Here is a 27,545-nt window from a genome sequence, read left to right as displayed (position 1 = left end):
TGTATTCTTTATACTTTTCTCTAATGGAATTCGCCACGTAATTTGTAACTTGTATTATACATGGCTTATGCAGTCTATAATCCTTATCAGACTGTAAGCCCCTTATGAAGAGGAGACACATCTTACTCATCCTTTAATTTTCCCACAGAATTTTTCAAAGTGCTTTATAACAAATATTTGTTGAATAAAGTTATAAACATCATAGAGCTTATAGTTTAAAATCTCTGGTATTAGTTATTTTATCATTATTACTTACTCCTTTAAGATTGCAGAAAAAATCTTATTAGTGGGTGCTTTTGACTTTAATATATATTATGGAAATGCACAAATGTTTTCAAACTAATATATAGATTCAGATACAAATTATGAGCCTAGAAGGTGAAATTATCAATATCCTGTAAGAGTCCATTAAACAACTCCAAATTCTTTCCTACAGTATTATTTTTAAAAGTTGCAATGACACAGAAAGAAGTTTCACTTAATTCATTGTTATAGTTGAATAAATATTTATTAATCCCATTCTGGGTAGTTCAAACTTTTATTTTAAAGGGGCAAAATATTCAAAAAAAAATATATGGTACCAATACAAGAGAAAGATCTGAGAGTCTTGAGCTAGAATTTAGTTTCCTTTCTAAGAAGCAGTCACGCTCTATACATTTATATGCTTCCTTTCCATATATACACACACACACACACACACACACACACACACATACTGACATTCAAACATTACACAAGTTTAGATAAATTAAGAGTTATAAAATAAACCTTCAGGATTTAGTCATTCTGAGCGTATCAAAACACTTCTACACAACTTTTTTTTGAATGCAAAAGATAAAGATCCAAGGAGTCATACTTTCTAAACAAGCACTTTAAATGAATTTTGATATTTACTAACTTAAGTACTCAAGGACTTGGTTTGAAGAGTCCAACAGACTGAAAGTCTGCTTTTCAAGAGTACTATGATCTTCTATCAATGGAGAGATTTTGGCATTTCTAAATTCTAATAGTTCACGATCTTTGCTTGATGTCAGTAATTCATTATCGACTACGCCAATAGTTGCATCTTCTACCAGAATATTCGCTTGGTATGCTCCAATTGGAATTTCAGGAAATCCAATGTAGTCATGATCTGCCACTACTGAACCTTGTAAGAGATAAAGACTATCTGAAAAAAGAAATATGTAAGTTTACCTTTTAGAATAATTAAACATCATTTTAAAATTAAACAATGTTAAATGGGGACAAAATTCCAAGTAATAAAAATTAACTCTAAGATTAACTGCTGGTGAATTCTCCTATCTACTAATACACATGTCAAAGGATGAATAAAATGATACATACATTTGACAGCTCATATACATAGAATTCAGGAAAGACCTAAGATTTTAAAAGAGCCAAGTTTTCCTGTTCCCTTGATCTGTCTTTGGCAGGTATACATGAGTGGTTAGAAAGGGCTAAAGATCATGGTAAAGATTAAAAGCAGTTATAAAAACTCTATTTTTGATGTTCATGATACACTTATTAATAGGCTTCTGCAAGGTACTCCTGAGTAAATTAATGGGATCTTGAAAGATATTTAATAAATAAAATCCTTACATTTATAACTTTAATCTTCACAGAATCCATATAAGGACAATAATGTCCAGTTGTTTAAAATTAGGACAATAATATCAAGTTGTTTATAATATGAAATTATAAACTAAAATGAAGTTAATAGTATCAGGCTTATATGACAGTTACTAGAATCAGGCTTATGTGATACAGGTTAAGTGGGCAGGTTTACGTGTAAGTAGGCAGTTTACAATGCTTAGCTTATTTAAGTGTAATTTAATACCAAAATGCTCATGAACTTCTAAAGTGTAGTTAAATTCATACCGAAATACTGACAAGGAATTTCCCTTGTCAGCATTTTATTCTACTTTGAGCAAAATTATCATCGCTATCAGAAAAAAAAATGCTTAATATGAATGTTAACCTGATGGTAAAACAAGTACCATCTTCATGAAAAAGGTTTATGTACATAAAAGGATTTTTCCCTACCTGATATTTTAATTCATTATAACAAAGAACTCTTCTACCACAGATGATTAACTTCATGGACCCCAGCCTTCTTTTTCTGCATTTTTTCCCAAAGCATTAATGATTATCTCTAAGATTTTAATAGCTTAAAGAGCCCTCAAATTTTAAGTTCAAGAAATAGCAAAAGGAAGACTAATTGCCCATTAGATTAGAGATTGAAGAAAGTTTCTCAGAGCAGATAAATTTCCTAATAAACCCTAGAACATGATCTTATTCTACCCCTTCTCCTACTAATATGTGAAAAGCTCACTGGGCCTATTCTAATCCCATAAATTTACACACTTAAGAACTTTGGTTTAAAAAACTTAAAAAAATCAAAGCCATGATGCTCTCCCATAAGTGGACTTGGGTTTGCATGGGCATTTAGTTTTGACCATTTTGTTCTTCATTAGGCAAAATATATTTGGTATTTTAATTTTGAGAGGTTTTCCAAGTTTTCTCCCACCAATTCTTATTCATGCAAAAATAGTAATTAGATTGAAAAAGATGGCAAGATATAGGTATTTATGATGAAAACCAAAGTATAGATAATTGAAGGTGGTAAGAAAATGATTTTTGTATGTTAGCATGGGATGAACTGCTGGACAAGTGAACAATTCTGAAGGATAAAAACCAAATTGTGCAACTCATGAGAAGTGCTATTGTCCAAGAACAGCAAGAAAGAGCAAAAACATGATCAATGCATTTCAAACACTCAGAATGTGTTGCTAAAGGTTCAACATCAAAGTTCACTCTTAGGCTCTTAATACTGGAGAAGGCTAGACACTTAGAACTTCCAAAGGTTAGGTATGATAAATGTATCACTGGTGAAATTTTTCAAATAAGCCATGGGAATTCCACAGTTTCAAGGCCTGCACAGTGCTCAAAGTATTGGTGATTGCAGATACCATAAATTTAAGGTATTTCCAAAGATCCTTGCAAAAATTCTTTGATGCAGTTTTCTCATTTTTTTTTTTTTTTTTTGAAAAATATGTCCAGTAAACATGGTATCAGCAGGGAAAATGCACATAGCATAGACATGAAGCTCTTAGAAGTTGCCACATTGATGTCCTGGATATACATTGAGAGCTTGAGCTTAAACACCTGTTAGTTATACTGGACTTCAAAACCAATGCACTTTACCAACCGCACTTGTTTCTAAGAGGAGAGCTTCTATGTGTCATATGTGTACATGACTTTATACAATACACAAATTTTTTCTTTTAAATAAGTGATAAATTTTAAAGTACCTATTGTAAAAAAAAAACCTACTGTAATAAAACTGTAGAGAACAAGAACTATACTCGGCAAATTCTACACAAATCACTTTACATGCAATGGAAAATTACTCTGGAGATTTCAAGCTATGTTTGTGTAGAAAAAACAACAACAACAACAACAAAAAAAAAAACAAAACCAATTCTCATTTATCCAGAAGGTCAAATATGTTTCAACTCCAATATGGTCTAGATCTACTGGAGCCAACAGAAATGCTCTCTAACTTCAAAACAAATTACCAGGAATTATCAGAAGAGACTTTTGAGGTCCTACACATATTATTAAATAATAACTAGATAGAGCAGGTTATATCAAATATATTTTTAAAATTTTCACATATTTCTTGCCTACTTTAATGTGGTTACTAGAAAATTTAAAATTACATTACTATATAACTTTTGCATTTTATATATATCAATTGGACAGTTCTGGTGTAAAATAATCCTGAATTAGGGATGTAAAAAAGAACAAGTTTTGCCCCCACGATACAGAGGTAAACATATCATATTCAAACATTTTTCTATTCAGCTGTATTAAAGGATAAACTTTTTTATTTTCATTCTATTAATTTAATTATCATTATGACATCTGTTTGATGAAAGCATTATTTCAGCTTTGGCCAGACTGAGTAAGTAAGCCTTTAGTTTTTTCCAAGTGGAGGTAAGGTGTTATCACAGCAGTTTAGACATACTTTTCCTTATGTAGTTTTAAGGAGTTAAAAAAAAAAAGGAATTAAGAAAAAAATTTTTAAGTTTCTCTAAGGAGAAAAATAAGTTGAAATTAAAGTCTCAGAAAAGTCTGAGTGATTTGGATTAATTTATTTCGTTAAACATAAAGAAAAGTACATGGTTTTAGAATACTAAATTTCCTTATTCTGAAGAGGTGATCAGACTAATTCTATATACAGCCAGATAATTCTAAAACTTTTAGAATGTGTTGATACAATAGATTATCCATCCTTTCTTATGATAAAATCATGACAGATTACTGTAATTTGGTATTACATAATTGCCACATTTATAAAAATAACCAATACTAACAAAAGAGAACTGAATGACTCTCAGTTTAGAGATTACACATCTAAGAGCTCAAAGGGAGGTTCTTTGGATAAATTATATTAATAAAACAGTAAATATAATGGGCTTAATAAAGATCTAAAGTTTGTTTTGTTTCATGAATGGAAACCATAATAGTGGGAGGGAGAATAATGGGCCCCTAAAGACGTCCATGTTCTAAAACTCCCTGGACCTGTAAGTACAGTACCTTACATGACAAAGGAGAATTTGAGAAGTGATGGAATTAAGGTCGCTAAACAGCTGACCTTAAAACAGGGAGATAATTCTGCATTATCCAGGTGGGCCTAAGGACAAGGGTCCTTAACCATGGAAGGGGAGGGAAGAGAGAAGGTTGTAGTGACTGTGACGTGAGGAGGACTCTATCTGTCATTGCTAGCTTTGAAGACAGAGGTAGGAGAACACAAGCCAAGCAGTGTGGGTAGCCCCTAGAAGTTGGAAAAGGCAAGGAAACAGGTTCTCTTTTAGAGCCTACAGAAAGGAACAAAGCCCTGCCAATGCCTAATTTTAGCCCAGTAAGGCCTATCTATGTTGGAATTCTAAGCTAAAGAACTGTAAGGTGTTTTAAACCATTAAATTTATAGTAATATGTTATAGCAGCAGTAGGAAACTTATAAAATAATGAAAACCATTTCATAAACTTTGAAGAGCAATCAGCAGACAGAAATCTATCACAACTCCTACCCAAAATGAAACAATAAAATTACTCAAAATCTATGTTTGATAGAAGAGTCAGTAACATTGTTCTTTTCAGAAGGGAACATTAGGATTATAAAGAGATACTAAGGTATGTCATAAAACTAACTAAAATAATTAGTCTTGAAAAACAAGTACCTGGCATTGAACCAGACAAAATGACATAGGCCTGCTTAAAATAGCCATGAGAAATATTGTTGACCTAGTACTGAATGTGCTCCCTCTACATTATGTTCTAGATAAGAATGGATAAGAAGTTGGAAACAGAGCTTAACTGCTTTGGACAGTGAGTCTTTAAAATAGCTATGCGATCTCACACCTGGTAAGAGTAGCAATGACAAGTACAGACAGAGTCTTTTGGATATACCTCTTCTAAATTTATGTCAAAGAATAGGATTTAAGACGTTCAAAGACATTTAGTTTGCATGACATTCAGCTCAAGGACACTTTAAAATCAGCTTCTGAGGTAAAGATTTTCAAGAGAATATGTAATACTGAAGAAAAAGATGGCAGAAATCACATTTATTTTGAATTTCTATAAAGAAAAGAAACACAAAATAAGGAACAAATAGTAATCAAGAACCAGATTCCAGGATGGTTGGATCACATTTCCTTTGGTTAATAAGAAAACACAATTTTACCCATCTAACTCAGATCTCTTACATGTACACTAGTACTAATATTAAAATTTTCCTTATATTACTGGAAGAAGAAATATCTGCAGAGAATTCAAGCATGAGGGAAAAATTAGACTGCCTTTGTTTAGAAACTGTTCTACTCAATTGGATTCTGAAATATGCAGGAGTAGCAAAATGTTTGGCCTCCTTTCTGAGAAAGTCTTTGGCAAGAGTAAATTGCAAAATGTTGAAGCAGATGTAGCAACATTTTAAATGTAAATTTTGTATTAACTAAGGAAGGCTAACATATTAGAAAGGAGAGAGTCCTGAATGCTGAGATTAGGGAAACAATCTTGCTAGAGAAGAAAGGACAATATGTACCTGTATAATTTTTTTTTTCTACTTAACTTACATAAGAAAGAAATCATAAAGGGCAAGTAGTACAAAGAATGAAAGTACCATCTTTCAACAAGGACAGTGAAGAGACTGTGAGCTTTCAGAATTAGAACAGTGCAGGGTAAGTTTACTAATTGAGCAATCAGGCTGTTACAAGCAGAAGGAAAGATACTAAGAGGTTTTTTGTTTGTTTTTTTGATACTAAGAGTTTTTAAACTTGACAGTTTTGATCCAGATCAGAAGGAAAGTTGAGCTATTTACCAAACAGCCCTTAAGGGCTTCTTTACCCTAAAGAAATAAGGTTAAGTATAAATACTCTGTATAATATAAATAAGTATAAATATTATCTTCAAGTAATATTGATGCTTTATTTTTCTTTATAGGAAAAGCCAAATTAAAACTGGCTGAGGTACCAATTCACTACCTCTGTTATCCACCTCATATAAACTCTAGGGAATGGTTACAATAGGACAGAACAAACCAGTCTCAAGTAAGTGGGATTTAATCTGAAAGCCATAGCAAAAAGTCATTTCTCTCTTAATCTCTCAAAGAAAAGGTTAAAGAAATCAGGATATCCTTCTGACTGTTCAAAACCACATCTGGGGGCAAGCATAACCATGTTCAGGCTTTCACCTCTCCACATAGCACCTTACAGCATTCTGATTACACCCCACCGTGCACCTTCCCTTGCATCTATCATAACCTGACTATGGCATAACATAAAAAAAACACTTTTAAAAAAGTTCTCTAGTATATTTATCGCACAACAGAATTCTGGATAGTATGTTTGGTTTTGGCATCATTTACCTTAGTGGATATTTTCTTATGCTAAGCTGAGGCACAAAGTGACAAAATGTTGTGAAAGCAAAAATAAAGAAGACCTAATTCTTCCTTCTGTGAAATGGGTCCAATAACTCCTACATGAACTATAAGGTAAATGTATGGAAAGTACACTAGAAATCAGAACCGTATCTCTTAGAAGCCTGACAGTTTCAAGAGAGTCATTCTAACAGAACAGAATACCTGGGATCTAAAATTATACCACATTTTATAAAAATGAGAAAGTAAAAGAAAACCTAACTGAGAAAAGAGGTTTTGGTTGGGTGGAGGGTGGATTCTTATATTACTTTTAACTTCCCTCCTCATTCACAAAAAGTAAAATGTAAAGAAGTAACAGATATTTACCTTGCTCACTGGACTCTCTTACATAAGGCTTAAGGTGGGACATTTTGATAGGTCTTTTAAGTCTCGTCCCAGTGTTGTCTCTTAGAACAGCACATCCACTTTCTGTAATATAGTCTATGACACAAGGACCAACCCATTCTGACTGGAAACGACCATCCTTCCACCAATTTTTTCTTTGTCTTAAAACTTCATGACCCACTTTTAAATGAAATGGATTTAATTGCTTTGGTTTCTTTTTAACAATGATTTTGCTTTTATTTAGTTCATCAAGATTGTTGTTCTCCATCTATAAGAGCAAAATAAAAAAGAGAGAACAAAGGGAGGAAAGTTATAGTTTCTCCAAAGTAAATGCAAATAACAAAATGGTTACTTACTAAGATATTATTACAATGTAGACATGAATCTCTATTTAATTCTGAAAAATATTTCAAAACCAGTACCATTACCCCAACTTTGCAAAGAAATTAAACTGAGATAGGTTAAGTAATTTGCCCAAATCAAACGACCAGAAAGCAACAAGACCAGGAATGTGAATTCAGTTCAACCTAATTCCAAAGAACAAGGTATTCCCATTACCGTCTCTCAGAACTTTATAGTTAGTAAGCATACTATGTAATCAAAACAAGCAGAATTTAATAGAAACAAACTTGGCTTATATAACATATGTATGTGTGCATCCATGTGTATGTGTGTGCATGGTGAAATTTTTAAAATTACTTCATGGATTTTTAGGTTATAGAGTTTTCTATTAAATAGAATCACCTGTCCTGCTGAAGTTGTCTTATTCTCCATTATTTTATCAGCTTCTTTAATTGCACCTAGAATTTTGGCAAACATACTTGTATCATTACCATCTGCTTCATGGAGAATATCTGAAGTCTCAGTCATGTATGGATTTCGATTAAACATTTGAAAATACGGTATATTTTTAGTAGGCTCCTATTTTAAGGAAAATGAACAACAATTTGTAATTATTTATGTAGCCAAGAAACAGTCATAACTTAAAAGTACAGAATAATAAAAAGACACATACCAAGTGAGTTACATTGAAGGCAAATGAAATAGCTGATAGGTGATCATCCCAGTTGTTTGGGTGGTCAGCACAGTGTTTAGAAAGAAATGCCTTTATTGTGCTCGGTGTACTTTCAGTTGGATTAATGGTTTGGGAGCTATGAGAAATTACAATTTGCTTTGTGCCAAACAATCCATACAGTTCAACATTGATCTGAAAAGTATATAAAACAAAGTGGACTTTAAAATTTGTATTTTACTTTTCCCTGACCAAAAGGTTTCAAAGAATTTGAATCTTGCCTTTTTCATTGACCATAGCCATTCTATATATAAAAATACACATACTGTATTTAAAACAGCAATTACCATTTACTGAGTGCTTATTATCCATTGTTCAATACAATAGATGCTTTACATTGCTGTTGTTATACCTTACAACAATCATGAGTTACCATTAACCCCATTTTAAAGATAAAAGTTTTGGGAGGCTAGGAGCCTTGCCAAACATACATATACAGCAAGCAAACGGAAGAACAGAATTTAACACTAACTCTGAGTTCATGTAACATTTTAATTCAGCAGACAATTTCTCAAACACATACTAGGTCACATAACCCAGTTAACAGTTATGAGACTGGCAAATAACTAAACTTGTATACTCAGTTTCCTCATGCGTAAGATGAGGATAATTCTGCCCAGGATTCTTTTGAGAATTATGAGTATATATCTGTGAAGCACCTACAACAGTTCTTGGCAAGTAGTAGGCACTTTGTAACTTGTAATGTTACTATTATTATCGTAGTTATATTTATTATCTGCAGGACCTAAGAAAAGTCAAAATGAGTTTAGAAAACTTCTAACTATAAGCCTATAAAACATAAAATAACTTATGTTTCCTATCTTATGCCTCAGACTATCTTTTCTTATTATTTTTAACTGGGTAAACTTTTGGTTAATAAACTAGGTCTTTTAAAAGACTGTATTCTTGGGATCCCTGGGTGGCGCAGCGGTTTGGCGCCTGCCTTTGGCCCAGGGTGCGATCCTGGAGACCCGGGATCGAATCCCACATCGGGCTCCTGGTGCATGGAGCCTGCTTCTCCCTCTGCCTGTGTCTCTGCCTCTCTCTCTCTCTCTCTGTGACTATCATAAATAAATAAAAATTAAAAAAATAAATAAATAAAAGACTGTATTCTTGTTGCCTAATTGTAAGAAGACAAATCATATCAGAGTAACTAAAAAGGTAAAGCTAATAACCACCAAAACCAAAACCACATTTCCCAACCTACCCTGCAGGTAGGAGTAGCTATGTGATACTGTTTTGGTCAAAAGGAAATGTGGAAGTTGTTCGGCTTTTAAAAGTTGTTGGGTAGACTCAGTTCATACTAGGTTTTTTTGCGTCTGTTGTCCTCTCCATTTTTTGTCTGAATTATAGACTTTGTGGCGTAGGCTCTGGTACCCATCTTGTGAACATAAGACTAAGAGTCGTATCTCAAAGATGGTGGAACAGAAGACTGGAAGATTGGATTCCCAAAGACATTCAACCTTGGACAGTTTAGCCTTCTTGTAACTTTTGGGCAGAATATATATTGGGCAGAAGACAGCAGTTCTCTTCCTTGCAACTAATAAAGTTCCTAGCTGATATATGTACTAATTTTGGCGACCTCCTTTTAATTTTTTTAAAGATTTATTTGAAAGAGAGAGAAAGAGAGAGCATGAGTTGGGGGGAGGGGGCAGTAGAAGAAAAGGGAGAGAGAATCCCAAGCATACTCTGCACTGAGCGCAGAGTCCGATGGGGAGCTCAATCCCATGACCATGAGATCATGATCTGAGCCAAAACCAAAAGTAGGATGCTTAACCAGCTCTACCCCCACCTTTCAGTCTTTTCATTCAAAAGTAATATAGGGATCCCTGGGTGGCGCAGCGGTTTGGTGCCTGCCTTTGGCCCAGGGCGCGATCCTGGAGACCCGGGATCGAATCCCACATCGGGCTCCCGGTGCATGGAGCCTGCTTCTCCTTCTGCCTATGTCTCTGCCTCTCTCTCTCTCTCTGTGTGACTATCATAAATAAATAAAAATTAAAAAAAAAAAAAGTAATATAAAAGATATACTTAAAAAAAAAAAAACAAAAAACAAAAAACACAACAACCAAATCCTAGAGGGACGCCTAGCCGGCTCAGTGGGTAAAGCATGCGACTCTTGATCTTGGGGTTTTAAGTTCAAGCCCCATGCTGGGTGTAGAGATTACTTAAAAATACAATCTTTTAAAAAAGAGACGGAAATCTCAGAGAATTGGTGTTATTTGGGTCAGCCTCAATCTGAGGTCATAATCAATGCTTTTAAATGACTGACCTCTGGAAGAGGGTCTAACAACTTCTTTGCTTCAAGAGGTTGCCTAGGAATGATCCAGTGAATTCATTTGTGGGATGCTAGCCTGATATCATAACCCCAGAGCCTTTTTGCTCCCATCAAACCCTTCTATTAGTGGTTACAATTCTGTTTTGCTAAAGACCTGTATTTAAAATCAAAGGAGGAGATTTTCCTTTGGAAATGTTTGTTTTCTTTCCTTCAGAGCTTTACTAAAAGTTCCTGCATTGTATTCAAACATTTATATTTTCATCCAACTGTGTAATACACACACTGAATTCATCCACATTGCCACATTGTAATCTTATTTCAACACTTTAGCAGTGTTTGGTATGTGTTTGCTAACAAAAGAAGACATTTCATTTTGTCACCATTATACTCACTGTATAATATTTAAGCCATTTACATACATCAGAGTAAAAAGAACAAATTTTCTCAATCATCTGTGATTTTTAGCTTTTTGCTATTAAACCTCACAAAAGAGGCTTATAAACATTGTTATCTTTGGTAAAATTTCCAAAGTCCTGGATTATTATGTGACTTTAAACATAACTGGAAAAATGGGTGACTCATAATAGTCCATATTGTCATGATTATTATCTCTAAGCACTACATGCACTTAGCATGAGGCTTTTTATTAGTTTTTATTAGTTGTGGTGGAAGCAAATCAGTTTCTTGATATTTTGGATTTTGGTGAACAATTTCCTATCAGATTTAATTAGTTGATGTTTGTTCTCATCTCATTAATGTGTCTATAAAAGAATTAGTAACAGAAGTTAAGTAGAAGTACCAGCTCTATGATTTTCTTGTGGTTGATGGATGATTGCGTTATTAGTAGTACCTTGTTTTCACTGTAGGAAACTTAAGCCATCTGGCTATTCCATGAGGAGTAGTTTGATGAAAACTAGGTGATATTTATAAACACAACTACTGCTGAAAACCAAGAATGAACAAGGGAACTGTAGATAGACCTCTTATGTGTTGTGGATTCTTTCTCTTTTCATACCCTCATACATCATGTGTGACATTCAATCACCCGCCTTGTTGATTCAGGATGCTATTAATCATCTGTATACAACATTAGCAAAACTTTTCTTTCTTATTAGATAAAAAAGAAACATAAGCAAAGTTCCAACATTGTTAGCCCATAAACAGGATTGTTTCACGCACCTCATTTTGACCACTGTGTCAGTCAAGGCAGGCAAGGTTATGTGGTAGTTATAAAACACTTTCAAGTCTCAGCTTTAATGCAGTAATTTTACTGCTTGCTCCTACAAACTTGGCTATGGGTCAGTATGTCTCTTCAAGGCAACAATTCTTGACTACATGCCTCAGCAATCCTACATGAGAAAATTTCACCCCCTATAATGTAATATCTGGAATGTTCAGTCAATTCCCCAGAGAAAAAGTAAAAGACTGGGAGACTGAAGAAAGGAGCATATGGTTTTCACTACCTCAGTCTGAAAGTGGCATCCATCCATCCATTCAATTTCTTTGGCTAGATCTAGTTACTTGGGCTTGCCAACCTCCAAGAAGACAAGACAGCCTTCTACATTTGAAAGGCTAGGAGAACTAGTTATTGCTGAGCATTAGTAATTTATATTACAAAAGCAACAGATGATTGTGTATATTTTAATCACGAAAAACTGTTAAGAGCAGGCAGCCTGGGTGGCTGAGAGGTTTGGCACCGCCTCTGGCCCGGGGCCTGATCCTGGAGGCCCGGGATTGAGTCCCATGTCGGGCTCCCTGCATGACGCCTGCTTCTCCCCTCTGCCTGTGTCTCTGCCTCTCTCTCTCTGTGTCTCATGAATAAATAAATAAAATCTTAAAAACAGTTTACATGTCTTTTTTTTAATATTTTACTTATTTATTCATGAGAGACACACAGAGAGAGGCAGAGGTATAGGCAGAGAACCAGGCTCCCCGCAGGGAGCATGATGTGGGACTTGATCCCAGGATCACGACCTGAGATGAAAGCAGATGCTCAACCACTGAGCCACCCAGGTGCCCCTGTTAATTCCTTTTCTTTGTAAATATAACTTTTTTGGGTAAATATCATTTTTAATGGCCACAAAATAATCTCATCATGTGGCCAGACACAATTTTTTAAACACTCTCTTTTTTGGGATTTTAGGTTGTTTCCTGTCTCTCGCTAATATAAATGGCACTGTGGTAATCATGTCATAAAAGAGCTTTTTTTCTGTACTTTGGATAATTGCCTTAGAATAAATTCTTAGAAATAGGATTGCTAACCAAAAGACACACACACACACACACACACACACACAAACACATATATATATGGCTTTTAATGGACCTTTGGAAAACTATTTTATGAGAGAGTTAGTTTCAAGTTGCAATGCTGCCAGGAAGGTAAGGCTGTCTCATTCTACCTGTAGTCTACTTGGTATTATTACCATTTTTGTTGATTAGACAAGTTAAAATGGTCTTACTTTGCATTATTCATTCCTATTTAATTTGAACACTTTTCCATGTTTGTTATTTTTTAAAAAGATTTATTTACTTCTTTGAGAGAGAGGGCACATGAGCATGGTGGGGGGGGGGGGGACGACAAAGAGGGAGGGAGAGGGACAACAGACTGCACTGAGCAGAGAGCCAACACAGGGCTCAAACCCAAGACCCTGAGATCATGACCTGAGTGAAATCAAGAGTTGAACACTTAACTGACTGAGCCACCCAGGGTATAGGAACTTGGATTTGGGGATTTTCCACTGTTTCCTGATAAATGTGGCTTACAGTGCCTAAACTAAACAAACAAGGTGGTTTATGCTGAATACATTTTTTTCCTTTAGGAATCTAAGATTTTGGTACAAGCCAGGCAGAGGGTGCCTATGTGACAGCTCCCAATAAAAATCCTACACACAGAGTCTCTAATGAGCTTCCCTGGTAGATAACATTTTACATGTTTGCTACAACTCCTTGTTGACAGAATTAAACATGTCTGGTTGTCTCTGATTTTTTCTTATACTAGTATTCTGTTTAATCATGAAAATTTTAAAATATACCTTAAGTGTTATTGTCACTATTACTTTTTTAGGATTTTCATATATATTCAAGTTAACTTGAAAGAATATTCTTTCATATAGATATATATATATATCTATATGAAAGAATATAGAATTCTTTCATGGAATATATATACAGAATATATACAGAATATATATAGAAAAAATATCTATATATTCTTTCTATGAAAGAATTCTTTCTATATATATAAAGAATATCTATATATATTCTATGAAAGAATTCTTTCATAGAATATATATATAGAATATATATAGAATATATATAGATAGAATATCCATATATTCCAAGTCAACTCTGGAAAAAGTCAAAGGCAAGGAAAAAAGCTCCCTCTTTATTAATGCTGATTAGAAATTACTTATGTAAATTAATTTTGAATTGGGAAAAATCAATACCTTTCAATACTGAATATTCTCATTTATAAATATGATGTATTTCTCCATTTAGTCAATTCTCCTTCTGTATGTCAATCATAGAATGTTTCTAAAGATTTTATTTTTAAGTCATCTCTACATCCAACATGAGTTTGAACCTATGACCTCGAGATCAAGAGTCACATGCTCTTGATGCTCTCACTGAGCCAGCCCCAGGTCCCCAATTACAGAATTTTCAAGCTAGAAAACAAGGATTATTTGGTCCAACTTCCTCATTTTAGTTTTAGGAAACCTGAAGATAGATTTATAATTACTTAGTTGCACAATTAATACAAAATCCTGGTCTCTTAATTTCCAGTCCAGCTACCTTTGTGCTCTACAGTATTAAACCTCTACATCTGTAGCAATTTATATAAACTTACTAAGTTTACTCTATAATGCATTACTCTATAATGCACCAGTGTGCTAGGTACTGAAAGTAAGTAAAATATGCTCTTAGACCTAATTAATTTATCTTACCTCATGAATGAACTCTTCTCTTTGGTCCATTATTATTTTCTGAGGAGGGCCATATAAGAAAAATATATTGATAATAGCTTTAGAAATTTCTGATGCTGAAACATCACAGAGAGGCAAAATCACAACCCATTTTGTGAACAAATCTGTCATGATTATAGTATAAACATGACTTCTGTTGCTTGCATGAAATGGGCCCATCAGATCAACAGTAACTATACTCCATGGATTCTCCACCTTGAGAAGGTGCTGTTTAGGTGCTAGAATAACTGTATTTTTTGCCACTTGGCAATGCTGGCAAGCATATACCTATAAAACAGGCACACAATAAGAAAAAAAAGATACAGAGATGTTAATATATTTAACATAATAAAAAAGCAGTCTTATAAATCTCAATTTTAAAATGGTTAATAGGTACTTTGTTTTGAAGGAGAAGCTTTTACACTATTCTCAGAATAGAATAAAACCTTCTGTTCAGAATAATAAGCAAATATTACTTGCTATTACAATCCAGTGACTACCTTCAGAGGTCTTATTCACATGGAACATTAATTCTAGTTTACATTCAAAAAGAAAAAAAAATTCTAGTTTACATTCAATAAACATTATGTGAATAAATCTCAAAACAAATTTGTTATATCAAATTCATTATATTTTTAAGTCAGTGTCTGAATTTATAATCATTTCTATAAGCGAAAGATTTTTTTCTTTTAAAGTTATCATTCTAATAAATTCATTCACCAATCTGTTAGAACAGTATTTATTAAAACGTAATTTTATTCAAAAAACACAGATGCCAGGAATTCCTCAAGGTCCCAGGAAAATAGAACAAAAACAAAGCCCATGTTGTCAAAGAGCTTTTAATGTGAGTGGGATGAGAACTGAGTAACATACGGGATGGTGCCAATGCTCAATATATTTCTAGAATTCCACTTTTGAAACCACTTTCAAATCAACTTGTGAGCAAAATTTTATAAACTATATTTGCATTACAGTTACTCTTAATCAAAAGTTTTATCTTCCAATTTATGTACATACTAGCTTTCATCATAAATAATCTTATTATTTCTAAAGGTCATACCCATTCTCAAATGATAAAGATCTGACAAAGGTTTCACTGAATAAAGGAATGTGTGACAAGTTCTAAAGGCAAATACAAATACTGAGGTCTTAGAATACATGCACAGGCTACAAACTGGTAACTCTCAAATGTTATTTAGTTAAATGTTGTTTTAATTCTTTATACCTGAAATAACAGTCTTTTTGATGTACTTTTATAATTATTAAAAGGATCTCCCATACATACCAAGGAATTCCTACCATTTGTCATACAGAGTACACTACATAGAGTAGGGATCAGATGACTTATTCCTAGATGAATATCCTATAAGAAGCCGAAGGTTGTAATAGGTTGTAAAGTTTCAAACTAAGACTAATTTCATTATTTTTACAACTTGATTTTGCCTTCTTTAATTTTGGGTCTCTGCCATATTTGACATTTTCTACATTAAGATGAAATGTTAGAATTCTGCCCATACAAAAGAGTTCAATGATGAAAATCTGTCTAAATAATCTATTTAAATATGCTATTTTTCAAAGGTTTAAATAATGTTTTAGTTCAAATTATACTTCAGTAATTTTAAAAGAGAATTTTGAAAAGCTTTTTTTTTTTTTTTTAAGAGAGGGAGGGAGGAGGGACAAAGATAGAGGAAGAGAGGAAGAGAGAAAATCTTAAGCAGGCTCCACCCCACAGTTCATAGCCCAAAGTGAGACTCAGTATCACAACCCTGAGATCATGACCTAAGGTGCAATTAAGACTCAGATGCTTAATAGACTAAGTGACCCAGGCACTCCAAAGGAGAATTTTGATGGGAAATAAAACTCCTTTTAAACGTTTCTGTACAAACACTACTAGTACAAAAAGTATTTAACAAGAAATAATATTCAGAGTAAATCTGGAGCAATAATGAATTTTGGATATCTACCACAAAGATAGTATTTAAAATATTCTTAAAACATAAGCCATACCCACTGTTTGACATCATTGGTCACTGAAGTCCAATAATAACTAGATTCCACTAGAGTAAGGGTCCTGGATATGCCATGATGGGCTCCAGTGTCATTTTCATGGCACTCTCTTAGGACTTTCTTTTTTTCTTCTTCTGAAACAATTACCAAACGATTTTGTTTTCTGTCTTTTCCAACATAAAACAGCTTTTTTTCTGGAATAAATAATAACAAAAGATATGATTACAATTTTTAGAGATCACTACAGTTTTAAGATAATCTAATCAGAGCCTTATCTTCAAATCATTGCAATCTTTAAAATTTTTTTTGCCTCTAAGACAATATTTATTTGGAATGCACACACAGTCTGAAAGGTCCTCAGCTGTTATGCTTACTTGATATGTAGAAGGATCACTAGTTGCTATACTTCTGTAGCTATCTATACCAGTGGAGCTAGCTTGTTCATCAAAAAACATGTGATAACTACAGGAGTATAATATCTTTCTATGGGAGTATTCAAACTGGAAAAATACTTGTAGGCACCTCCTAAAAATGGCATGAATTAGCAGATAAATTATGTATAGATAAGCAACTTCTGGAATAGAATTTTCTAAAATAGCATTTCACCATAAGTACATTTTTGTAAGCAACCGCCACTGTTAACTTTTTCTAGATTTGAACAGGAGGTGGGGTTTGTAAAGCAGGAAAGTGAGAGAACCTTAATCCTTTAAGACAGTTCTCTGTTTTCCTTGGAAGGCACCTGAGAAGAATTCACAGCTAGAAAACAAGAGGTAGGGGAAAGAATCACTCTCTCTCTCCAGTGTGGATGAGATTGCTACACAAACTCCAAAATACAGCATTAAGTTACTAATATGTTTAATTAAGCATATGCTGAGTGAAAAACATTCCTTACTTGGTAAGCAACTTAAGGGCAGAAACCTTCTCTACTTTATTCATCAGTGTATTATTCCTAAGACCTAAAATGTGACTGATATTCAGTAGGAACTTAATAGACATTTGTTGCATAAATGTTTAAATAAATGAATGAATGAATCACAACTTTATTAAGAGGTAACAGGTATACTTATGAAATGTAAGAGTTATAGGAGGAGATATATACACAGAGAGATGTGAGGACGTATTTATTTATTATTTTAAAGTCTTCTTGACTTGTTTTTTGGGAAGCCTAACTTTGTACCTGGAGGCAAAACTCCCATTAATTAATAGCACCAACATTCACTTAGTCATCTGGTGACTTTTCTGCTTTATTTCACTGCAAACTTCTCTTTCCTTTGAAGGAAGAGAAGAGAGAAAAATTACCATAATCTTTCAACATAAATTGTCTACTGCCTTTCAAATATTTAATCCATTCAGGGAGATTAGGTATCCAAAAAGGAATGTGACCCAAAAAAAAAAAAAAAAAAAAAAGAAAATGAGTGGAGGTGGGGGTGTGTGTGTGCAAAAAAAAGGGGCAGAGAGAGAGGGAGAGAGAATCTTAAGCAGGCTCCATGTCCAGCACAGAGCTCAACAAGAGGCTCCATCTCAAGACCCTGAGATTGCGACCTGAGCCAAAATCAAGAGTCAGATGCTTAACCAACTGAGCCACTCAGGCACCCCAGTGTTACCTTTGAAGATAAATTTTTTTGCTGCTCGTCTTATGCCACTTCTTTCACTCGGTAGTGTAGTTGGATGATATTCACCAGTTCGTTTATAATATGCAATCTGTTTAAGATGAAGGTCACCATTTTTTCCACTACGGACCATCATGTACCTAGGCAATAGATATTTAAAGATAAAATTTAAATGATAAGCTCATTCAGTTGCTATTTTAGTTCAGGCTTCTGTCATATTTCTGCTTACATATGAATTGAACATTCCCGGAATATTATCTGTGATGGAGATAAATATAGTACAGAAAAGGAACTGTGTGATGTATATGAACTAATATATTCAAAAGCTATTTTTGAGATAGATACATCATGACACATTATCTTGCTCTTTCCATGTGAAAAGAAATGTTGAAAATTTTCCACATACTGGGAAAAAAGAAAATAAACAATTACGCTTCAAAAAGTTTTGCTTCAAGTCTCTCATTATCATCAAATGAAATATTACTTATACAGATGGTTCTGTTATGTGACATTTAAATACATGATATGGGGATCCCTGGGTGGCGCAGCGGTTTGGCGCCTGCCTTTGGCCCAGGGCGCGATCCTGGAGACCCAGGATCGAATCCCACGTCGGGCTCCCGGTGCATGGAGCCTGCTTCTCCCTCTGCCTGTGTCTCTGCCCCTCTCTCTCTCTCTCTCTCTGTGTGTGTGACTATCATAAATAAATAAAAATTTAAAAAAAAAAAATAAATAAATAAATACATGATATGTTATAAAGGGGAGATATAGGTTTTTTTCCTTCTAAAAATATTCATGGTCATTGTGAAATGCAAAAAAAAAAATAGTCCATTCATATAATTTATGAGATCTATTTTGGAAATGCTTCAATGATAAATGACAGAGAAGATACTTAGCTATGCTAGATCTCATATATTCTTCTCAACTACATATAAGCTTATTCTTGAACAGAAATAATTTTCGGTCCTGTACACACTTTCTCTGTTATGAAGAAAACTCTGGCTACACTGACAAAAGCAAAACAAAATAAAATTCGTCTATTTTAGACCACAAATTATAAGGGAAACCATTAAATTAAAAAGAAAAAAGCCCTTTTCATATTTTCAACTGAAAGGAACTATTCTGTGCAGATTATTCTGCTTGCCACTACCTCTACCCATCCAGAAAATTTTTGGCCTTTCCTTTCTTTCTCTGCTCCTGTGCCCTCAGAGACTGATCCTTATGAACTACATTTAGTTTTCTGATTCGGCTTGTCCAGTGGGGGGAGGTACCAACAGGCAAATCAGAATGCAGAAGAGTTCAGGGTATTTATTTCCCAGGTCTTTCCTTAGTTTAGGCTACAACCCTCTGCAGCTATAGCTTCTGTTGAGTAGCCCATCTTTCAGGTCTCTAAACTTCATTGGAAGTCTATAACATCATTTCTTCTGTTTGCTAATTAGAGGGCACTATTCCACCACTATTCCCTGTTGTTACTAATCTCCAGGTGCCATGTTGATTTCTTTGACTCTGTTCTTATGTCTTTAAATAGGAGCTTCATTAAATTTTCTTCAAATTTTCAGGAGAGTGTATCTTCTATTTCCTGCTAGGATTCTGATACAAATGCTTAATTAACATTTTTAATTTCTAAAAACAATATGAATGTTTACTGACCACTAGGAGATGTACGGATGAGGCTATAAAAGAGTATTACTACAGAGGGAATGTTAGAACAAAAAAGAATAGTCTGTGCCTAGGAACATACGGCTTAAACAAATAGCCTGTTCTCTTCCCCTATGACACGGCACTTTCCACATTCAATAACTATCTTTCTGATCTTTACATAACAGCCAGTGAGAATATCAGCACATTTATGTTTCTTAATCTCGGGTTGACAATAAAGTATAAGCTATTTTATGGAATATGTAAGGGTTTCTTAAACAGGACACAAAAACACTATTCTTAAAAGAAAAAGATTGTAACAAATTCTACTTCATCAAAATTAAAACCTATTTAAGAGATATCTTTAAGGAAAGGAAAAGGTAATTCAAAGACTAGGAGATCTTTAATATATATATCTAACAAAGGACTCGTACTCAGCATATATAAACTACAAAAAGAAAAGGATAAAACCTCCCTTTAAAATGGGGGGAGGAATCTTACATGGCACTTCAAAAAAGAAAATATCCAAATGGTTAATAAGTGAAAATGTGCTCAACATCATTACTCCAAAAAGCAAATTAAAAACCCACGATTTTATAACTACACACATTACAAAGGGTAAAATTAAAAACACCGACAACATTAGTTGTAAGGACACGTAACAAATCAAACTCCTATACATGGTGGGAGTTTAAAAGGCTACAGCTCCCCTAGCAAACTGACAGTTTCTTCTAATTGAACACTTGGCTACCCTAATGACTTAATTCTTTCAAGTTTATACCCCAGTGAAATGAAGACATGACTATCAGAAGATGTGCACAAGAACATTCACAGACTTTTCATAGTCATAATAGCCCCTACTGGAAATTGTAACAGGACAGAGAGAATTTACTACGTATATACTCAGTCCTTGTCCTGTGGCCCTATTTTTAAGTTCCATGATGCTCTAAATCTTAGTTCTTTCTAACTGTCTTTGGTAAAGTACCATTCTCTTTTACCTCCACCACGTACCCAATCTGTCACAGAAGACCTCTTGATGCCTCTTTAGACCTCTTTACTTTAATGTCTCCTCACTAGTTTTTCCCCTGCCAAATGATTCTGTGACAAACTTCCACCCTTCATAGATTTCCATTTTAGGAAGACTTGTATGACATCAGGTAGGGAATAGACAATGCTGGTCTACCTATCCATTTGCCTGCCTGTCACTTGGGCTCTGTATTAAATCTCCTCAACTCTTAAACCAACAAGCAAAAATCATTTGTCCTATTTTCAACTCCAGGTTACACTGACACAAGCTCTTCCAAGTCCAAAGGCCATAAAGAATTGCCCTTTCTCAATTTAATTTTACTTTTTAGAGATTTTGCCTTTAGGTTATCTCTACCCCCACATCCATATGGGACTCAAACCCATACTTCCAGATCAAGAGCCACAATCTCCACCCACAGAGCCAGACAGGCACCTCTCCCCTTTCTCTTTTAGATCAAATCACTAGGGTCTGTGTTCTGTAAAACAGATGATTCCAAATTACTGTTTTCTATGAATGGCTTTTCGAACAAACAATGTTCTATATCATCTAAAAGAAAATCATCTGGGAGTATGGTATCTGGAGGAAGAGAAGATTTACACAAAGAAAAAGAAAAGATTTACACAAAGATAAAATCCTCTATTGCCTCCCTTTCAGAGATCAGTAATGGTTGCAAAATCTGAAGGATCTTAAAAAGAAAAGAGAAGAAGCCTTTTCAAGCCTATAAAAAGCCCCCAGGAGCAAAAGACCAAACTTTTACACCTCAGAGAAAGTACAGGTCCCGTAACATATGGGGTATGAGCAATTTTAACTGGTAGGAAAAAACTGGCCGTTGGACAACATGAATGTCTCCATAATCCACAGTGACAGCCATATTTTGTCCTTCTACTTTAAAACTTCTCTAAGTTCCCCCAACTGCTCTCCCCGATTCTCTAGGATGTCTTAGTCCATTTGGGTTGCTGTAACAATCTACAATAGATTGGGTGGCTAACTAACAACAAACATTTATTTCTCACAGTTCTAGAGTCTGAAAACCCAAGCACAAGCTGGCAGATTCAGTGCCTGGTGAAAGCTTGCTTCCTGGTTCATAGATCACCTCTTTGCTCTGTCCTCACACAACAGACGGTGCTGGGGAGCATTTGACCTCTTTTAAAAAGAGCACTAATTCTGGGGTGCCTGAGTGGCTCATTAGCACCTGATCTTGATCCCAGGACTGTGAGTTCAAGCCTCAACACTGGGCATGTAAACTACTTAAAAAAAAAAAAAAAAAAAGGCACTAATTCCATGGTTGAGGGCTACATCCTCATGAACTAATCACTTCTGAAATATCATCACACTGGTTAGGTTTTCAACATACAGATGAGGGGGGACACATATTCAGTCTATAGCACTGGGAATACTAGAAAATCTTTAATCAATGTAAGTGAAGCCCTCAGTACATTCAAGGATCTGTGCTATCAGGATACCCTTGGCTGTCCTATCTAAAATACATGAACCAAGATTCATGTTCAGAAAGCCTATTGGCTGAAATTAACCTGTCCACTTTCAAACCCTTAACTTTTGAAGAACTGAAAATAGATCAAAATAGAATAATTCACTCTCCTCAGAGCAAGCCCATAGTATAAAAGTCAAGTAGTAGATAAAAATCTAATAAACAGAATCTTGGAGACTGAGTTCTTTGAGATTTTTGGTTTTTGTTATCATCCTCAACACATTTTTACTTTCCAAATGAATTACTAAGAGTAGACACTATTTGACTGCCCCTGGTCATCTCCACTGCTTACTGACAAAGTCTAAAACTACTTAGCCAAGCCCCTACAACCTGTACAAGTCCTATAGTTTCTCCTCTTGTCTCCTTTATTTATTTTTTTTTAATTTTTAAAGTTATTTATGATAGGCACACAGTGAGAGAGAGAGGGGCAGAGACACAGGCAGAGGGAGAAGCAGGCTCCATGCACCGGGAGCCCGACGTGGGATTCGATCCCGGGTCTCCAGGATCGCGCCCTGGGCCAAAGGCAGGCACCAAACCGCTGCGCCACCCAGGGATCCCCCTCTTGTCTCCTTTATATACCTTTGTTAACATTCCAACTATTCTCTGTACCTGATCTATGTCACCATTTCCCTCATGAATGGCCTATCCTTCTAATTCTGATTAAGTCTTAACCATTTTTCAAGGTCAAGCTCTAGCTCCTCACTGAAGCAAGCCTTCCATAATACCTGAATCTGAAGTGATCTCAACCTCTCCTGACTTTCTTTGTACCTTTGTAGAACTTCCTGTTTTACTATTATAGTTGCTAGGTTTTTCATCCATACAACTTATCATTTGTTCATTCATTTACCAAGTCCTTAAATCCTTATATGAACCAGGTTATGGGAATATAAATTAAAAAAAGAATCAAAAAACTTTTCTTTTTTTGTTAAGATTTATTTCAGAGAGAGAGAGAGAAAGGAAGACTGAGAGCAGGGGGAGGGACAGAGGGAGAGAATCTCAAGCAGAAACCCCCCTGAGCACCAAACCCATTGCAGGAGCTTGATCTCAAGATCCTGAGATCACGACCTGAGCTAAAATCAAGAGTTGGACGCTTAACCAACTACACCACCCAGGCACCTCTCACAACTTGTTTTTTTTAAGGGCAATGTTAAGAAAGTGAAAGGAGCAATCACAGCTAGGAGAAAATATCTGTACCGCATATACAATAAAAACTTGTGTCTTAGAACTTGTAAATACAACTCTTGTTTTTTTCAAGTTTTTATTTAAATTCTAATTAGTTAGCATATGGTAAAATTGGTTTCAGGTACAGAATTCAGTGATTCATCAATTATATGTAACATCCAGTGCTTGTTACAAATGTGCTCCTTAATACCCATTCATTTAGTCCATCCCCCAGCCACCTCCTTCCATCAATCCTCACTCTTGTTTGTCCTCTATAGTGGAGTCTATGATTCCCCTATGTTCATGTTTTATTTCTTAAATTCCACATGAATGAAATCATATGGTTGTCTTTCTCTAATTTGGCTATAATGCACTCTAGCTCTATCCCCATCATTGCAAAGAATTTGTAAAGAATTCCTAAATCTCAATCAGCAAAAACAAACCAACTTAAAAAATGAGCAAAAGATTTAAATGGACCTTTCATTGAAGAAGATATGATTGGCAAATAAACACATGAAAACATGCTCAACACAATCAGACATTTAAAAACCCAAATAAAGGGGTGCTCGGGTAGCACAATCAGTTTAGCTGCTGCCTTAGGCTCAAGTCATGATCCCAGGGTCCTGGGATCAAGCCCTGCATTGGGCTCCCTGCTCAGTGAGGAGCCTGCTTCTCCCTTTCTCACTTCCCCTGCTTGTACACTTGTGCACACTCTGTCAGATAAATAAAAATTTTAAAAACGCAAGTAAAAACTAAGATACTATTACACATCCATCAAAGAGGCAAAATACAATAAAAAAGAAACGAAACCTGGCAATACTAAGTACTACCAAGAATATAGAGCATTGCTGGTGAGAATACAAAGTGGTATAAACATGTCAGAAAACAGTTTTAACTCAAGAGTAATGAAAGTGTATGTCCACACAAAAATGTGTATGAGACTGTTTCTAGAAGCTTTATTCTTAACAGCTAAAATCTGAAAACAAACCAAATGTTCATCAACTAGTGAATGGATAACAAACTATGGTAGATCCATATGGGGAAACACAACTCAGTACAGATAAGGAACAAACTAAAAATATACTTAACAATAGTATCTCAAAAAGATAAGTATCTCAAAAATCATGATTTTTATGCTAAGTGAAAAAAGTCAGACAGCAAAGGCTACACACTATGTGCTACTGTAGGACAACTGGGAAAGCCAAAACTACAACGGCAGGGAACAATTTTTTTAATTAAAGGAGATTTTCTTTAAAATAACTGCAAAAGCAATTCTTAAAAATTGCAGACATTTATACAGTTCTTCACTGTGATGATCCTCACAACATCATGTAAAGTGGATACTAGTCATATATCCACTTTGTAGACAAGAAAATAAGAGTTTCAGAGACATCAAATTTACTCAAAGCAACAACATGAATCTCCATTCACTTACATTTATACCTTGTTTTTTTGCTTCAGTTTCCTGCTGGCTCCCCCCTCCCCGCCCCCCTACACTGGTAACATAATTATTGTCAACCTCAGATTTCTAATACTTGGTTCAGGCCTCTGCTAAGGAGGTTATAAAATGACTATGTAATTAATAATTCAGATCACATAGAAGAAACGAGAAAGTCTTATTAATTTTTAATGTTTACATTGTTTCACACAGTTTGGATACAGTGGGCCGTTCAACTATTTGTAAATGAACAAAGAATTATTTGCCATTTCCTCATAGGAAAGATGGCAGTGAATCAAAAAAACAAACAAACAAAAAAAAACCACACGTTCCAAAGATAATTGTTATCTCACTTAGGGACATATTACTCACTCGCATATACATGGCAGAGTAAGTAGGGTATGCCTAAGAAGCCATGGCTTTTGGGAGTCAAAATTGCTAGTGGATGAGTTACCTGAGCTTCAACATCCACATCTCAAAGAAGAAAATAATAGTTATCCCTCTTTTTTCATAAGTAACAGGATGAACGAGATTAAGGGTCCGAAAAAGGGGATCCCCAGGTGGCTCTGTGCCTCCTTCAGCCCAGGGCGTGACCCTAGAGACCTGGGATGGGGCCTGCTTCTCCCTCTGCCTGTGTCTCTGCCTCTCTCTCTGTGGCTCTCATGAATAAATAAATAAAATATTTTTAAAAAAGTCCTCTGCAAGTGGTTATTCAATATACAATTATCACTAAAACATTTAGGCGTTGTTATTCATACCAAGCTGTTCAAAGTAAGACGGAACACTTTCTTTTCTCAAAACCTTTTTATCTACCAGGAAAGATATTTGGAGATCTCCTTTTCACTGATGATCAATGTTTTACCGTAATGTCTATTTATGTTCTACTGCTAATAAGGAATCTCCGAAGACAAGAGTTGTACATTGTGGGGATCCCTGGGTGGCTGAGCGGTTTTGTGCCGCCTTAGGCCCAGGGCATGACCCTGGGGTCCTGGGATCGAGTCCCACATGGGGCTCCCTGCATGGAGCCTGCTTCTCCCTCTGCCTGTGTCTCTCATGAATAAATAAATAAAATCTTAAAAAAAAAAGTTGTACACTGAATAACGAGTTTCCCGTCTAGTAGGGTCCGCGGGCTTAAGTACAACAGGAGAAATCAGTTCACAAACAGGAGAGCCACCTACACAGGTTAAAGCAGGCCGCTAATACTCGGCCTTTATATGCAGGAATATGCAGGAATACTGTGAAGACCAGCAGGTGTTTTGTTTTGCTTTTTTTTTTTTTTTTTTCCTTTTCAAAGCACACCCACGACTTGATCCCTAAAAACCTTTTGAGTAGTTAATGCGATAAGACACGACTTCACGCTGTGGTAGTATCAAAACAAACATCAATGTCTTCCTACATCCAAACATTGAACCAAAGTATCCTGGACAGCGGAGGTAAGTCGCTCAAGTCACACAAAAAAACGGAGATCAAGCCTTCCTTCAACATGCTCTTATTTTTAAGAGTTTGTGTTAAAACGGGTACTTGTGTGTTATGACACGTAGGGATGAGAAAAAGGGGGTGGGGTGAAGGTGGCGGATGGCACGTCCTCATTTAGCCAGCCAGGGGGCGGCCAGGGTCGAATGTGGGGGAGGTGTGACCCCACGTCACACACCGCAGTCAGTACCTGCGGGGACACTGATCACTCAGCTCCGCACCTCGGGTCTCGGGTCTCGCGTGCGCCAGGAGGGGAGGCGGGGAGGCATCGCTTCGCGGGAGGGGCGCGCCGGGCAAAACCCCTGCAAGCCCCACCACCCGGGTCTCCAGAAGGTCGTGACCCGCCCGTGTCCCCTCTTAAGTGGAAGACTCAAAAATCCGCAACAGCTCGACAAAAGGATTTAACTCGTCGTCAGACTTTTCGCTTCTGAATTAGCCTACTCCCGTCTCTGAAAAATAAAAAACAAAAATAATAAAAAAAAAAGAGCACAAACTGTACGCAAGGCCCCCGAGGCCTGCGAAGCCTCAACCGACGGCCCCGACGCTCCTCCTCAACCTGCAGATGCCACCAACGACGATGCCTCCCCGGCCGCACGTGATAAAACGCATTTCCACCTGAAAAAAAATCAACTTCTCAGGCAGCCCGGGTGGCTCAACGGTTTAGCAATGCCTGCCTTCGACCCAGGGCGTGACCCCGGAGACCTGGGATCGAGTCCCACCTGGCTCCCTGCATGGAATCTTCCTCTCTCATGAATAAATAAATTAAAAAAAAATATTTAAAAAAGAAAGGAATTCTGACTCCTAAATCTCAGGATAGGGCAGCCCTGGTGGCTCAGCGGTTTGGCGCCACCTTCAGCCCAGGGCGTGACCCCGGAGACCGGGGATCGAGTCCCACGTCGGGCTCCCTGCAGGGAGCCTGCTTCTCCCTCTGCCTGTGTCTCTGACTCTCTCTCTCTCTCGGTCTTTCATGAATAAATAAAATCTTAAAAAAAAGAACTGATTTGGGGGGCAGCCCGGGTGGCTCAGCAGCCCAGGGCGTGACCTGACCCGGGATCGAGTCCTACATCGG

The 27,545-nt window shown here is 35.9% G+C and overlaps 1 protein-coding gene across 4 annotated transcripts in view; it reads right to left on the bottom strand.

Annotated features, from left to right (window-relative positions):
- Window positions 1-486: 486 nt before the first annotated feature.
- GIN1 (gypsy retrotransposon integrase 1) overlaps window positions 487-27,545 on the bottom strand; it is a 28,145-nt gene continuing 1,086 nt past the window's right edge. The window contains exons 2-9 of one of the 4 annotated variants that reach the window (XM_077863035.1): window positions 26,667-26,925; window positions 18,248-18,393; window positions 16,644-16,837; window positions 14,619-14,924; window positions 8,340-8,531; window positions 8,069-8,245; window positions 7,307-7,592; window positions 487-1,168 (exon numbers count right to left, since the gene is read on the bottom strand). In XM_077863035.1, the coding sequence (XP_077719161.1) occupies window positions 894-1,168; window positions 7,307-7,592; window positions 8,069-8,245; window positions 8,340-8,531; window positions 14,619-14,924; window positions 16,644-16,837; window positions 18,248-18,389 (1,572 nt within the window). In that variant the 5' untranslated portion in view covers window positions 18,390-18,393; window positions 26,667-26,925 and the 3' untranslated portion in view covers window positions 487-893. Of the gene's footprint in view, window positions 1,169-7,306; window positions 7,593-8,068; window positions 8,246-8,339; window positions 8,532-14,618; window positions 14,925-16,643; window positions 16,838-18,247; window positions 18,394-26,666; window positions 26,926-27,545 lie in introns of those variants that run through there. The other 3 variants (XM_077863052.1, XM_077863041.1, XM_077863059.1) reach the window with 3 other exon arrangements.

Source organism: Canis aureus, chromosome 2 (assembly GCF_053574225.1).
Source record: "Canis aureus isolate CA01 chromosome 2, VMU_Caureus_v.1.0, whole genome shotgun sequence".
Lineage (NCBI taxonomy): Eukaryota > Metazoa > Chordata > Mammalia > Carnivora > Canidae > Canis > Canis aureus.
This window is presented reverse-complemented; position numbering and strand designations above follow the sequence as displayed.